The sequence below is a fragment of the Perkinsus marinus genome, assembly GCF_000006405.1.
Source record: "Perkinsus marinus ATCC 50983 genomic scaffold scf_1104296932410, whole genome shotgun sequence".
Classification (NCBI taxonomy): domain Eukaryota; phylum Perkinsozoa; order Perkinsida; family Perkinsidae; genus Perkinsus; species Perkinsus marinus.
Window position 1 is genome coordinate 215,069 of NW_003215453.1, and position 17,063 is coordinate 232,131.

General features: G+C 39.0%; 1 protein-coding gene and 1 non-coding gene across 2 annotated transcripts; one reads left to right on the top strand and one right to left on the bottom strand.

Moving 5' to 3' along the window:
- Positions 1–10: 10 nt before the first annotated feature.
- Pmar_PMAR022296 (hypothetical protein) lies at positions 11–16,307 on the bottom strand (the record flags this gene model as incomplete). The annotated part of the gene is made up of 29 exons (XM_002785511.1): positions 11–203; positions 1,000–1,109; positions 1,569–1,641; positions 1,685–1,764; positions 2,052–2,168; positions 2,750–2,853; positions 2,897–2,983; positions 3,474–3,598; positions 4,153–4,270; positions 5,032–5,152; positions 5,200–5,304; positions 6,474–6,534; positions 6,825–6,917; positions 7,218–7,322; positions 7,982–8,084; positions 8,714–8,783; positions 9,761–9,871; positions 9,905–10,021; positions 10,248–10,316; positions 10,443–10,513; positions 11,516–11,593; positions 11,688–11,749; positions 12,501–12,559; positions 13,408–13,480; positions 13,902–13,987; positions 14,769–14,886; positions 14,935–15,017; positions 15,700–15,772; positions 16,159–16,307. The coding sequence occupies 29 exons, from the start codon at positions 16,305–16,307 to the stop codon at positions 11–13; spliced, it is 2,814 nt and encodes a 937-aa protein (XP_002785557.1).
- Positions 10,359–10,430, top strand: Pmar_PMAR022295. Its single transcript has one exon. It is a non-coding gene; the product is annotated as a tRNA-Asp (tRNA).
- Positions 16,308–17,063: the final 756 nt, after the last annotated feature.

A 17,063-nucleotide genomic window follows, 5' to 3' on the forward strand; every position in this document is an offset into this window, starting at 1 on the left:
TCCATTTTCATCACTTACCCTCAGCATGAGAGGATCCACACAACTCTTCCTCTTCGTCCTCATCCACGTCGCCAAAGCCCGACGATTCTTTTTCCCACATCGCTTGCAATCTCGGATCAGTCAGAAGTGCCTCTTCCAACTCAGTGAATTTCTTAATAGCTTGTATTTCATGTCGGGCCAGCCGTTGCTCCAAAATTTGAATCCTGAGATAAAGATTAAGTACACCTAGTTCTAGACAGATAAATGTAACAAAAGCAACATTCATACGAACGTAAAGAAATGATTATATTCCAAATAGATACAGCACTGGGACGATCGATATCGCGAGAAATTTTCTCCGAGGAATGCAAACGTTTATCTACCCGTTTTTTGAAGCCAGCGAAGGAAAAATGAAAATTTTTTATTAGTTTCCGTATATTTCTACTCCGGAACGTACTCCGATGAACGCTTGGAGCCGCCTCAATGATTCTATCATTGAAAAAACAACAGAGTGTTGTCATTATAAATATCTGCTTTTTTTCACTGCTCAACAGCATGGTGCTGTATAAGTCACCTAAAGTATCCCTCTATTCCTAGGCGTTGATTCTTACTACAAGATGGCATTTATCTATGATGAATGTAGTCATAACGCGATCACGATTTTCCGCGTCTGTCAGAATGGCGTGGTATAAGTAAACTATATTGTCCCTTTAGCGCTGAGAGTCAATCATGTTCTCTTTGATTCTCTTTGAGTATGACTAACCTCCATCATGTTTCTCAACAGAGGGAATTATAACAAGTGTCGATTCCTTCACGAACAAGTAGGGGTGTTCAACAAGACCGCTGGGTAGAGTTTTACACGTGAAATCCTAGGAACGTTTTTGAAGCTCAGGAGAGATCTACTGATCGCGCTGAATGAATTTTCAAGTGTTTTTCTGTGTGGCCGATGGCGAGCAAGCAAGAATCAACCATTGATACAACACCGTCGAGATTTCCAGTCGCATAATAACAATCTCTTACCGGAACATAGCCAAAGTTTGGTACTGTTCGAAATCAGATTCAGCTCTCCCTTGCTGGATTTCAGGACCACCGCGACGTTGAATTTGAGCACGCCGTTTTTTCAATGCCTCCTGCAGAAAACATATCAAAGCATCAGAGATTTTATTCAACTTAGTGAATTTTCCGTTATGGATGAACCGAGCATTCGACAACTACTACCCCAACACTTCATATCTATGCACCTTTCAACTTCTATTATAAATGCGTTCGAGTTTTCATAAGTATATAGTATTCGGCGACTTCCAATATCTACACCATGCAGCTCCCGACAACATCGCTGCATACACGATTGCTCCAAAGTGTGTTATCATCGCTACTCTGAAACATACTCATTTTTTTCTCATATTCTCATCATCTTTTCCTATACACATTCTGTTTTATCGTTATCACATCTACACTAACTCCTATACCACAATAACGACTACTGCTCAAACCACAATAACGACTACTGCTCAAACCACAATAACGACTACTGCTCAAACCACAATAACGACTACTGCTCACACCACAATAACGACAGAGAGACTTACTTGTTCCTCTTCTAACCTTTTCTGAATAACCGCCGCCCTATCCAGGAGCCTCTTGCGGAAGTCACTTTTACACCTGCGATCAATTCAATGACACTTTGCCGAGAAAATCGAATTACTTCTTAACAACAAATTCCGCCTGGAGTGCATCTAGCTGTTCTCCACGGAACTCTGCCAAATACGGCATCAAAATGTCCATCTAAAGAGTTCATGTTTTCAACCTGGTCGAATTCTAATTCGCCAATACAACTTAATTGCTTCAAAAAACAAAATTTGTGATACTAGCGACATACGGGGAGTGGTTCTAATAACAAGAAACTTACTCTTCACATAAAGTGCACCCACATATTGATATAGGAAATATTCAAGTGAATTCATCTACTTTATTATTTTCATTGTGACTTTCGCTTCCAAAATTAATGATATTAGCGCGAATCAGCTTGATAATTTCAAACTAATTCCGATGAGATTTCGCGATATGCCCACTTTTTTCTCAGCTATTTTCGTCGCACTATCCTCCCCATATTCCTCCGAACCATCTTCCAGCGGCGTGACTTCAGCCAAAGCTCCTCTGGCGTAATCGTATACGTTTTTCATCAGCACCTACATAATAATTTTTCACGAAAAAAAATATTAAAAAAAATTGTAGTTTCACCCGTTTTGTGTAAACTCGGTGAAAAACGCGATATTATTCGCGGCCTGTAGTAGTCGTGAAATATGTTTTTCACTAGTGTTTTTCATATCACTAGGGTGAAACTCCATTATTAATATTTTATATAGCCATACCTTAATATTGATAATATTTATACTAGTAGTCTATTGGAGTTTCACCCGTTTTACTGTGTTTCTCACTAGGGTGAAATTCCATTCAACTATATATAAACAACATATCACATCTAATGCAATTGAACTGCGTTCATACTACTCGCAGACTGATATTCCTTCACTATGAATTTCTCTTCTTGTAATGTGAAGATTCGCTCTAATTGTGTAATTGTATCTTCTTTTCCTTAGCTACATAGCGAGCTAAAGGATCGCTTATTGGGTGAGAGCCAAGAACATGTGTTGTTACTTTTCCTTATGCACACTATCTTGCATCCCCCCAGTAAAACAGAAACCGACCACGACATTGTATTGTCTACAACATTCCCGAAATTCATAAAAAATGATGACGTTAAACTTACCAAATTTCGCTGAGAAGCCACAGTATCTCCTCCCTTGTTATGAGCACTTTTTCCAACATCAACGGGTGGACCAGCAAAATCTGCTATCGCCGCAGCTGCACTCGCTGAGTCCAGACTTTCACAATAAGGATATCAACGCTACTCTACCTTTCTGAACTCCTTCATTTTGACTCATTAATCTCACATTCTTCACTTTGTTTTCCTCTTTACGACGTAATACCATCTCAGAAGTAACTACAACGAACATTTTCTAGTCATTTTACGTCGATACTTATGCGCTTTTTTTCCAACGTTACTTAATTTTAACGCATATTTATACTTTTTTCACATTTTTTAAATTCTTCTCGGGTAGATTTATCCTCAACTGCATCGAATTTCGAGCTACTTTTTCTCGCCAAACATCTCCGGTATACTTCTTTTACTCGTACGTCAAATTCTATGAAAATTTTAACCCAATCTTAGTTGACCACCCTCGACGATGCACTCCTGCTTCTGCGAAATATGCGTGAACCAATCGCGCTCATTTCACTCCTACATACGATATCATATAATCATACAACATAAGACTTGAAAAATGGTCACTTAAAAATTTGCTGAAATTTTCAATACCTTCTACAGGAAAAAAAAACAGCGTATATACAACAACAATTCTTCTATACAAAATAACGCGAATCCATTAGAAAATTCAGCGAGGAACGGTATAACTAGAATCTAGTCATCTCACTTTGATTAGTAGTCTCAATGAAGCTATGCTTAGCCGTTTTCTCGAGTTTCAATAATTGCAACAACTGCATAGGTGTCGGCAGTTTGATATCATCCCCTGCTCCAATTCGGCTGAGCTTATCCAATCTACCAAACACGAAAAACCACAATCACCACGGAAATTTTTTATGGAAACAGAATTATACGAACGAACTCACGACGAGTGAAACATTCACTGATCACAAGCAGTGAAACAAATAAACATGACCTACAGAGAAACGATGTTGTAGTCGCTGAAGCGAAAACATGCTACCGCGAAATCGTTCCGATTGGGGATTCCCCAGAGTCGCTCAATCGATGAGATTGGTTTCGTAAAGGGGGAAGAGTCAACGATTAAAATATAAGAGTGAAAATGAAAAAAAACTGCATTTCTACACATCTTTATTTCCCAAAAAGTTGATCACTGGAGTTTCACTCGTTTTTCGTGAAGTGGCGTAATACTCCATGTGAAAAACGCGATATTATTCGCGGTGATATGCAGTAGTCGTGAAATATATTTATCACTAGTGTTTTTCATATCACTAGGGCCGCCCGGGAAACTCCAATATAATAGTTATAAAATTAATAACTCCATTAATACACATTATAATTAAATATTCATATAATAAAGTATATACGAAACTCCACCGAACAAGACCTACGTCAGAGATTGCCCGTCAGGGGTTTTATAAAAAGTCAACTGTTGGCCCATCAGCCGTCCTTCCGGACGGTGATAAGTAATGCGAATACACTTCTTAGGGAGGTGAAACACAATCTTACCTGACAAAAAATCGCCTCTATAGCTCAGTGGTAGAGCGCTCATCTACTAACCACCAGGTCGTGAGTTCGATCCCAAGGACGTTCATAATTCACTGCGAATATTCAACTAGACCCAATCATATCAACACCAACTCAGATTCACTCCACCGTTTTTACTGCACAACTCCGTTTTTCCCCATACTTCGCATAATTTCACATACACGTAAAACTCCATCAGATATTCCACAACTATGTACCCATTAGCTATCGAACTATATGTTTCATATGCACGCCGTCCCACTAGAGGCTCTCATAAATAATTCTATCGATTTTATATTTTCATTCATCCTGAGCAACTCTGTAACTCATCCACTTCGTATCAAGAACTCCGCGTTTTTCACCGAGTATTACGCCACTTCAATTGAAACGGGTCGTGAGAGTCCATCGAAAATTCCACTTATGTATTCAGAAGCTGTTCGGAGTTTCACCCGTAATATGAAAAACATCTTTCACATTTCAATTTGCGAAAAATGCATCTGAGCAGCGAATATTACACATCGCGTTTTTCACATGGAGTACAACGCTACTTCACGTAAAACGGGTAAAACTCCAACCAACATCGCCCCGCGATAATAAAACCCGACTTTCTTACTGCACAACTCTGTAATTCCACACGTTTTTTCATTCACCACATATTCAGGAGCTCGATACTTGTGTGAAATCCTCGTCATCGGTACATTTCCAATACTCTCTAAAAACCGTTCCATCGCTAACCAACTCACCATTAACGTACTCACCAATCGGCAAACTCGGTAGACTTCTGCCCACCACACTTCCCATCAGTTCACGGTCTAATTTCACTGAGTGATACTCCAACATATCATCGCGATCGATGAAATACTCCTATGAGGAAAAAAAATAATATTTTTTCTCCCGGAAAAAAATTTCACTTTAATTTTTTCCCCAATTTTCTCAACAGTTCGTTCCAATCTATCTGCCCTTCCCTCGTGATAGTACTCCATAATTCTCACGCGCTCATCTATGTCGACCAAAACCTGTGAAAATAATATCAGTCGAGTTACACGGGCGGCCGTGATATGGAAAAAACATATTTCACGACTACTGCATATCGCCGCGAATAATACCGCGTTTTCACGGAATATTACGCCACTTCACGTAAAATGGGTGAAACTCTAGTGTTGGAGTAGAAAAATATGTAATCGCTTTCCTCAGCTGAGCTCAGGAGTTTCCTATACAGTGTTGGAGTAGGAATATATGTATTTGCTTTCCTCAGCTGAGCTCAGGAGTTTCCTATACAGTGTTGGAGTAGGAATATATGTAATCGCTTTCCTCAGCTGCTGAGCTCAGGAGTTTCCTATACAGTGTTGGAGTAGGAATATATGTAATCGCTTTCCTCAGCTGAGCTCAGGAGTTTCCTATACAGTGTTGGAGTAGGAATATATGTAATCGCTTTCCTCAGCTACTGAGCTCAGGAGTTTCCTATACAGTGTTGGAGTAGGAATATATGTAATCGCTTTCCTCAGCTACTGAGCTCAGGAGTTTCCTATACAGTGTTGGAGTAGGAATATATGTAATCGCTTTCCTCAGCTACTGAGCTCAGGAGTTTACAAAGCTAACTATAGGAGTTTATATACGAATTCGGGTGAAAATGTACAAAAACTAATGATAATTTCCTCAAAAATGTTCACCAATACATGTAGTTGACCATGTGCACATTTTCCAGCTTCCACTTAAATAACCCCAATTTTCAGAGCTGCAAAAAGAGTTCGCTTTCCTTAGCTGATAATTTCCTTAGCTGATGGTTTGTGGAAAAACACGACAAAAGTACAAACGCTAACGAGAATTTTCCCAAAAAATTTCCTCGCAGTTTTCATGTTGTGTTTTATTGTATATAATAATGAAATTTCACCCGTTTTTCGCGAAATGTGAAATGTGTTTTTCACTAGTGTTTTTCACATCACTAGGGTGGTGAAACTCCATTTAACTATATGAAATGGTATTAGAATAATAATTAACATTAATATTATTAATATGTATATCATTGGAGTTTCACCAGTTTTACGTCAAGTGGCGTAAAACTCGGTGAGAAACGCGATATTAATTCGCGGTGATATGTAGTAGTCGTAAAATATGTTTTTCACTAGTGTTTTTCATATCACTAGGGTGGTGAAACTCCATTGTTGTTTTCATATATGTTTCTCACTTTTAGTGCACTCGAACGTCCATGATCGAATTCCTCGCGAATTGCAGCGTCACCCAGATACCTGCAAGTAAAACATTTGTGATTTTTTCACCAACTGAGGAAGTTTTATAAGAAATATATTTTCGTTTTCCTCGCCTAAGCTCAAAATTCTAATACAAGTCTACAAAAACAAATAAATTTTTTTTTCAGAATTTTCATATTATCACCAACACGTGTGTAGTAGCACACAGTGTTTTAGGAATAAATTCTCGCTCTCCTCAGCCGAGCTCACAAATTTCCAAATCTACAAATTTCACGAATTCGGGTTACAAAAAATTTCCCCAAATTTTCTCACAATTTTCCTCCCCTTACTTTATTCGCGTTTGCAAGGAATCTTTTCGTTGTTTGAATATCTCCGTTATCATCACTGGTATCCGCATTCGTATATCCTTAAATCGAGTCACCCTGATAAAATTCCATTCGTCGCAACACGTTGGTTAGCAACATAAACATGTGAAAAAAGTTGGAGTTTAACAACCCGTTTTACGTGAAGTGGTGAAAAACGCGATATTATTCGCGGTGATATGCAGTAGTCGTGAAATATATTTTTCATATCACTAGGGTGGAACTCCATTGATGAATAATCAACAAATAAGAACAACTAATATCACCACACAAAAATCGTATTAACACGTGCGGCGAAAAAAGCTATTTTTCGCTTCTAATTTACGTTTTACAGAACTGTCACTAAATCTGTCAACTTACCTTTGCACCATACCATCAGGCTGTGAACCCACTGAGAATTCCTCCAAAGTCGCTTTCAAGTATTTCTCTATTTTAACTCCTTTATCACAGAATCGTGTAGCATATCTGCATGATGTGTTGGTAAGAATATGATGGAAAATTTTCTGGAAATTTCGGAAAATTTTCGTTGAAAAACTTCGATCACATATCTGCGTATATTCATAAATGGGTATGCATACACATGTATTGGTGAAAATATGATAAAATTTTTAGGAAATTTCGGAAAATTTTCGTAGAAAAAACTCCATCACAGAATCGTGTAGCAAATCTGCATACAGATATACACATGTGTTGGTGAAAATATGATGAAAAATTTTTCAGAAAATTTCGGAAAATTTTCGTATAAAAATCTCGATCACATATCTGCGTATATTCATGAATGGGTATTCATACACATGTATTGGTAAAAATATGATAAAATTTTCAGGAAATTTCCTAAAATTTTCGATGCTTTTTCCACATTTTTACCCAAGATTTCATGTAGATTTTTTCCCGAGCTCAGTTGAGGAAATCAAATACATATTCCTCACAAATCTCAATTTTAAAATTCAAATTTTCGGACGAATTTTCGCTGATATAATAATAGCGTTTCACCCGTTATACGTGAAGTGGCGTCGTAAAACTCGGTGAGAAACGCGGTTTTCGTGGAATATATTTTTCACTAGTGTTTTTCATATCACTAGCGCCGCCCGTGAAAGTCCAATATACTTCTAAGCTTCTACTACCGTTCTCTTGTTATCACTGCAGGACTAGTCCAACTAGGTGGCAAATCGTCCACAGTGAGTGGCCTTGAAATGTCGTATACTCCGATGAGGTGCTCCAGAGGAACTACATATGAAAATTATGAGAAAAATTTTGGGGGAAAATTCTTATTGGTTTTCTGTACACTTCTACCCTAGTTCTATAATTAGCTTTGGAAACTCCTGAGCTCAGTAGCTGAGGAAAGCGATTACATATATTCCTACTCCAACACTGTATAGGAAACTCCTGAGCTCAGCTGAGGAAAGCGAACATATATTCCTACTCCAACACTGTATAGGAAACTCCTGAGCTCAGCTGAGGAAAGCGATTACATATATTCCTACTCCAACACTGTATAGGAAACTCCTGAGCTCAGTAGCTGAGGAAAGCGATTACATATATTCCTACTCCAACACTGTATAGGAAACTCCTGAGCTCAGCAGCTGAGGAAAGCGATTACATATATTCCTACTCCAACACTGTATAGGAAACTCCTGAGCTCAGCAGCTGAGGAAAGCGATTACATATATTCCTACTCCAACACTGTATAGGAAACTCCTGAGCTCAGCAGCTGAGGAAAGCGATTACATATATTCCTACTCCAACACTGTATAGGAAACTCCTGAGCTCAGTAGCTGAGGAAAGCGATTACATATATTCCTACTCCAATACTGCAACTAAGCCATGACTAAACTCCCATACCGCACCTCCCCTACTTGTATTAGCATTCATCTCCACTTCTTCTTGGGCCCTTCTACTGTCACCTCGCGAGGGTTGCAACACTGGCTGAGGTGAGCAAACATATCTCATAACCGTTGAGTCCTTCTCAATGTTGTTATCCGATTTTACATATTACTAAACTAGTCTGCGATACGTAGAATGCCACTATACTTTCCATATACAACCTAGTACTCACCGAGTTGTTAAGGCTTACACTTGTAGCTATAATTGCTTATCATATAACTACAATTATACTAGTAAAAATAACACGATTTCAATAGCATACGATATACCTTTTTTTTTGAAAAGTTCACCGTGTCACCAATCACCACCCAAAATCTACGCAACGATAAAGGTCAATTCCAAGTAAAATTCACTTTAATTTTACTTAAATTCACTAGACACAAATGCGCAGATTCGGACGATTTTAGTGACAGCCCCAAATCGCCTACCACCGTAACATACAAGTATACTATTAAAAGCAGTTCATACCACCAACAGCACGCTCCTCCACCCTAGTGAGTACTAAACTCACTTCGAAAAATCTCGTATCATCGATGTCCATACTAACTCCACTTAGACTCATCTTTTTCCGCAACGGTGTTCTCTTCCCCATAACATCTTCCTCGATAAAACTCCTCTGCATGCTCACCCACATATTCTTATCATTCCACACAATATCAACATAAAGATATCTAATTCGCGCACAGCGAAGATTTTCACTCCGTGTCACCTCAACTGAAAACTCACGGACACGGCTTCAACGGCTCCCCCTCGGACTCGTAGGCTGAATGAAAATAACAATGGAGTTTCACGGGCGGCCCTGGTGATATGAAAAACACTAGTAAAAAACATATTTCACGACTACTGCATATCACCGCGAATAATATCGCGTTTTTCACCGAGTATTACGCCGCTTCACGTAAAATGGGTGAAACTCCATTATTACAATAACAATAACAATAACAATAACGATAACAATAACAATAACAATAACAATAACAATAACAATAACAATAACAATAACAACAACACAGTACTACTTGGTTCCGTTTTAGTAGAGAACACCATCCCCGTGGAGGGCTCAATAAACATATCACATACCACACCTCGCGCTCCTTTCCGTACCATAACCCAACAATGTGCTCTTCTACCTTAACAACAACACAACCATCACCAACACTTACCGACGATCTCCTACCTATGAACTTAGAAGGCTGAGCTTCTTCGCCCTGGCCAGCAGCTGCATTCCCGAGTTCCTTAATATTCGCTGCTGTAGCCGCGATAGCGTCCATTTCCTCCTCCTGATAATCAATGTAATTCGTTATAGTAAACTTCACAACAGTCGAGTGTTGGAGTAGGAATATATCTTCGCTCTCCTCAGCTGAGCTCGAGACTTCCCAAAGTAAATTATAGGAGTTTATATTCGAATTCGCACAGAAACCAACAATGATTTCCTCACAATTTTCATACTGTCACCAACACATGTAGTTGACCATATGCATATTTTCCCCAACAACAGCAAATTACATCTTCCGTTAGTTCATCGTCCGAATCGCTCCTCTCTGCCTCATACGCCGCCCTTTCCTCAAGGAGGGCCTGAAGATCGGACCACCCTCGCAGATGCAATACAATATTCACTCCGCGGTAGTATAGTGGTGAGTATTCCTGCCTGTCACGCAGGAGACCCGGGTTCAATTCCCGGCCGCGGAATTTTTTCTCTACCTCTCTATTCTCCTCTCCCTTCACAAATTCGCTTTCAATTATAAACTTCTTCCCCAACGAGAAATCTTCACCTGAAAAAAACTCTTTTATTATTGGCGTATAATAAAATGCTAAACTTTAAACTGTAGAGCGTCGCTCCGCTGTGATCGAGACGAGACCTTTTCGAGAACATTTCATATCGATGAATTTTGAGAACATTCCGAGACTACAGTAGTACGAATTGTATACATTTTGACACGCCTCTCTCACGTGTTGAGTCCCTTCTACTCAAATTATAGTAAAAGTGCACAAAAACCAACAACATAAACAACAACATGAACAACAACATAAACAACAACATTAACAACAACATGAACAACAACGTGAACAACAACATAAACAACAACATAAAAAACATAGAAAAACATGTACAATAACAACAACATAAACAATAAATACAACATAAGCAACAACATGAACAACATAAACAACAACTACCCAAACTTTCCACAATTCATCCACTAAATCTGCCCTCAACTCACAATATTAACCCAGCAAACTAGAAGTCAAATTCATGATCAGATTTTCTATTCCCTTCCTAACCCTACCGAGTGACATAGCTGTTTCGTGTCAACGTTTGCATAAATTTCCCCCAAAGCTCCGACGGTGTTGCTATTTAGTGAATATAGCCTTTTCTACCACCGACATATTATTTGAATATATCACACATCAAATTTCCCTGTGAGAAAATATCCACATGGTCAACTACATATGAAAATACGAAAATTCTGAGGAAAATTCTTATTGGTTTTCTGTACACTTCTACCCTAAAATTATGAAAAGCTTTAAAAACTCTTGAGCTCAGCTGAGGAAAACAAACATATATTCCAACACTATGAACAGTTACATGTGTTGACGACAAAGTGAAAATTTCGAGCAATTTTTCGGGAATTTTTTTCGCATCTACACACTTCTACCCTAATTCTATAATTAGCTTTGAAAACTCCTGAGCTCAGTAGCTGAGGAAAGCGAACATATATTTCTACTCCGACACTGTTGCTTGCGACCATAAAAACACCACACGTGGGACCCACCAATAGTCTTCTCTGCCGATTCCGCCGATTCATTTCGATTCTCATCAATACTTCCACGATGATGCATTTCAAGAGACTCTGAGAAAAAAAATGTGAAAAAAACACATTTCACTTTACTAGTGAAAAAGGGTTGTGAAACTCCAATTATGAAGTAATACTAACACTCGATCACCTGAAATGTCCTCTTCCACCTCCTCAGTGGCGAGTTGTCTCAAATCCAACAAATCCACATACCTGAAATCAGTACGAGGCTTTTCTCAAAGAATTACATATATACCCTTTATTGGAGTTTCACCCGTAATGTGAAAAACACATTTCACTTCACGAAAAACGGTTGAAACTCCATTATATGAATATTCAATGATAATGTGTATTAATGGAGTTATCGATTTTATAACTATTATATTGGAGTTTCACGGGCGGCCCTAGTGATATGAAAAACACTAGTGAAAAATATATTTCACGACTACTGCATATCACCGCGTTTTTCACCAAATTTTACGACGCTACTTCACGTAAAACGCGTTGTTAAACAAAACCGATGGTAAAATCAGTTAACCTAGTATTTCATTGAGTGACAACGGCTGCTGTTGGATCCGCACAGCCTCGTCACCACGAATTCGGACCAGGCACATAATCAACTACATGTGTTGGTGACAACATGAGAATTCTGAGAGGAAATTTCGGCAAATTTCAATTGTTTCCCGCACAGTTCTATGTGAGTTTGTATATAAACCACCAACACTAGGAGGAAAATGAAAATATATTCCAAGTTGAAAATTTTGTCAGTCTTCCCGACTAATTATACAACTTCACACATGAATAAGGGGACATAAATCAACGAAAATTTCCCAGAATTTTCATATTGTCACCATTCGCATATTCTCAAGCGTATATGCAATTTAGTTTAGTAGTGTACAAAAAAACCAAGGAAAATTTTCCAATTTTTCCCCAAAAATTCCGGTAAATATCCATATTGTCTCACTTTTTTATCATTTTTTCTTCTTCAACTACCCCTGAACTTCCTCCTCCTTTTCTTTGCACCTAGTTTCACAAAAATCCCAATTTTAATATCACGGCCGCCCGTGAAACTCATTTTCAATTTTCCACGTATGTCTAGGAACACATTCTTCAACAGTCAGTTTCCCATGTAAGTGTCATCACATTAGAAAAAAAATTCCCTCATTATTATCAAATCCTGCGAAACGTTATTTTTAGGTCCCGGGTTCCATCCCTGGGAGCGGCATTTTTATTATTATTCATGTGTATATATTATTTCAACATTTATGTTTTTTTCCGGATTTTTTTCAATTCTCAAATCTAAAAATTCTCATCATACTTCTTCTAAGTGGAGTAAATCTTCATTCGGGCATTCACATTTTTTCAAAACTCTCCTTGTTATCCATCTAGGCGCGATACCCCCGACACAATAGGCATCGTAGCCCATACCGGTTAGGAGAGAACAGAGAACCTGAAAATTATTATATGATAAAAATTAATTTTCCTTATTGGAGTTTCACGTGAAGTGGTGAAAAACGCGATATTATTCACGGTGATATGCAGTAGTCGTGAAATATATTTTTCACTAGTGTTTTTCATATCACTAGGGCCGCCCGTGAAGCTCCAATATAATACTTTAAGTTTATATTTAATGATTATGAAATTAATAACTTCATTAATGCAAATTTGACTTTCACCTTAGTGATATGAAAAACACTAGTGAAAAACATATTTCACGACTACTGCATATCACCGCGGATAGTGTCGCGTTTTTCACAGAGTTTTACGACGCCATCTTACGTAAAACGGGTTGTGAAACTGCATTATATTGAATATTAGTAAATATATTGACCACATATCGTATTCACGATACCACACCTTTTCCAACTCACCACACTGATATCAAATGCATCTCCAGCTTGATAGAACAAAGTCGTGGAAGGAGAGCAAACGACCGCAGGGAACCTGTCAATGCTGCTACTACTACTACTACTACTACTACTACTACCACTACTACTACTACTACTACTACTACTACTACTACTACTACCACTACTACTACTACTACTACTACTACTACTACTACTACTACTACCACTACTACTACTACTACTCCTACTCCTACTCCTACTACTACTACTACTACTACTACTACTACTACTACTACTACTACTACTACTACTCCTACTCCTACTACTACTACTACTACTACTACTACTACTACTACTACTACTCCTACTCCTACTACTACTACTACTACTACTATTACTACTCCTACTATTACTACTCCTACTACTACTACTACTACTACTACTACTACTACTACTACTACTACTACTACTACTACTACTACTACTACTACTACTACTACTACTACCACTATTACTCTCCAGGATCCTTCAACTCTTCATAGACTATATGATCTGCCAGGAACTTAGCGCAGGCTCCAGCGTCGTATAATTCTGGATAGGCCTGTGGATAAATACAAGTATATTACCAGTAAAATTGCGTCATATATCAGAGTTTCACCCGTTTTACGCGAAGTGCATTGAAAGCACTTACCGTGAATAACACCGCGCAGCTCACCGCACTCAACGTGAAAAACTACGTCATTCAGCATCGTACGCCCATGAGTTAATACAAGTATAATTTCATAATTAATATACAAAACAACGACAATGCTTGCCTTAATGATAATTATTGGAGTTTCACAAACCCCTTCGAAAGTGGCGTAATACTGCATGTGAAAAACGCTGAAGTCATTTGAAAACTCCTCGCAGTCCACGTAAAACGTATCAGATGATCTACGCGTTATTCACTGCTCACATGCGTTTTTCACAAGATGAAATGCGATATGTGTTTTTTCGATATCACGGCTGAAACTCCGATAAACATCATCAAATCGCATACACTCAAAAGTTTTGATATACAAAAAAACACAAGTGGAAAAAAATTGACATTTCACTCCGCGAAAACCGGGTAAACTCTAACAATAATTTCACGCGAGTTTCAGAGTTTCACAACCCGTTTTACGTAAAGTGGCAAAAACCGGATATTCGCAGTGATATGCAGTAGTCGTGAAATATATTTTTCGTATCGCAGCCGCCCGTGAAACTCCATTATTACGAATATAACTCACAAAATAATGGAGTTTCACAACCCGCTTAACCCAAAGTGGCGTAAAACTCGATGAAAAACGCGATATTATTCGCGGTGATATGCAGTAGTCGTGAAATATGTGTTTAATCACTACCAATTTGAATGGTCGAATCGTCGTTGGCAGAAACTTCGGAACTCCAATTTCATTCGAAGGGCATAAATAAAGTTTCCTTTCCCCTCCGTACGTCTGCCGAAATTTAATCTCAAATTCTCTGAAAAACGATCATCACCAGAAAATATTCCAAAAATGCTCATCTCACTCAAGGAAGTGCATGAGTCGTTCCTCGCGCTTGGACGTGCTGCCATAGGAACGTAAAAATGGCGGCAGACCGGTCGTACCCGTCTAAGAGAAAAAACGGAGAATATTCTCGCAATGTGGAAAACGCGTTATTATTTGCGGTGATATGCAGTAGCCGTGGAATATATATTCTTCACTAACTCCAGTGTTGGGAAATAAGCTCATTAATTATAAAAGATTACATACGAATTCGGGTAGAAGTGTACAGAAAAAACAACAAGAATTTCCTCACAATTTTCATATCGTCACAAACACATGTGTTGGAGTAGGAATATATGTAATCGCTTTCCTCAGCTGAGCTCGGGAGTTTCCTATACAGTGTTGGAGTAGGAATATATGCTCGCTTTCCTCAGCTACTGAGCTCAGGAGTTTCCTGTACAGTGTTGGAGTAGGAATATATGTAATCGCTTTCCTCAGCTACTGAGCTCAGAAGTTTCCTATACAGTGTTGGAGTAGGAATATATGTTCACTTTCCTCAGCAGAGCTCAGGGGTTTCCTATACAGTGTTGGAGTAGGAATATATGTTCGCTTTCCTCAGCTACTGAGCTCAGAAGTTTCCTATACAGTGTTGGAGTAGGAATATATGTAATCGCTTTCCTCAGCTGACCATACGAATTCGAGTAGAAGTGTACAAAAAACCAACAGAAATTTATCAAAATTGTCACCAACACATAATGTAGCTGACCATGTGCATATTTTTCAACACTCTTATGAGTGATAAACTCACCTTAGGATTGATCGCATTGCCGTCACCCACAGCACCAGAGGATGACAACAACGAAGCCACTTTATGAGAGAACCTGCCACAGCAACCGGGTGTCAATTCGACATAATTCTGATCGCAGCTAATGATATTCCCATCATCATTATAAAAATATCGGTTTTTTTTCATAATCAGGATTACAATATCAAAATCACGCATCGCTGATACCAGAAATTATGAAAATGATCAAACTGAATCTTTTTTCAGACTCTATTGCACTTCATGTATAAGTATATTTTCTATATGTTATTATACAATGGAGTTTCACAACCCGTTTCACGCGAAGTGGCGTCGTAAAATTCGGTGTGTAGTAGTCGTAAAATATGTTTCTACTGCTGTTTTTCATATCACTAGGGTGAAACCCTATTATAGTATTTTGTATAACAAAAATTCTAAAATAACTCCAAAAATTTCCATCGTCACCTTCTGCATCGTATCTCCTTCAAAGTGAGGGTATCGTCGTCATCATCATCAACTTCAGCATTGAGTGTTGTTGCCTCCAATGGCTCGTTACCCGACAGGGGCTCTTCCGGTACCGCTCCTTCCTCAGTTTCTGCTGCTGCTGTTATCATGGATTCAACACTATTACTGAGAACAATCTGTATTGTCAACGGCTGTTTTACACGGGGGCAAAATATCCGAAAATATTCCCATAAACGTTCACGCTTCCAAAGGGTGGGGGCTTTGGAGGTGTCTCCCAACTTCCATGATAGCAAACGCAGTGTCGCGTGAGTAAAACCTGAGCGGACGAAGAGAGTGTCCCTCCTTCTACACGCAATTCTCACGCGTGCGTCTCGCACGCAGAACACAAATGGCTGTGCGCGTTCATGCAAGGCACAACACCGTGGCGTAACAATGTGCTGCAGTGTAAGTTAACGTGGTACAGCTTGGAAATATGCGCTGTTGAATGAGTGTCAGTAAAAACATCGTCACTGCGGATCGAACACGAGTACATTGAAATTTCCAATTTGGAAATGGGCACATTTTTGTGTGCGTCGATATTCTTGCGCGGGACATCAAGGATTTACCACGCAGTATCAAGATTTCCTCAGATCCTCCGTTAAGGAGTGGAGACGTGTACGGCGACGAATCACATTGTGACATCACGGCTTACGCCTCCTCGTAAGGGCCTTGATGATGTTGGCATGCGATGTCGGGACTTACTTCGATCAGCCGGCGCGCGCGGTGAATTGTGCGTTAAGATTCCACCATCTGTCTCCGGGTTTGCCAACCCCTCCGAGGTTTGCTGGGTGAAGGTCAACTCCGTATCTGCCTAATCTACTGCTCATCCGAAGGTCCGACTGACTTGATGTCCAAGCTTGAGTGGC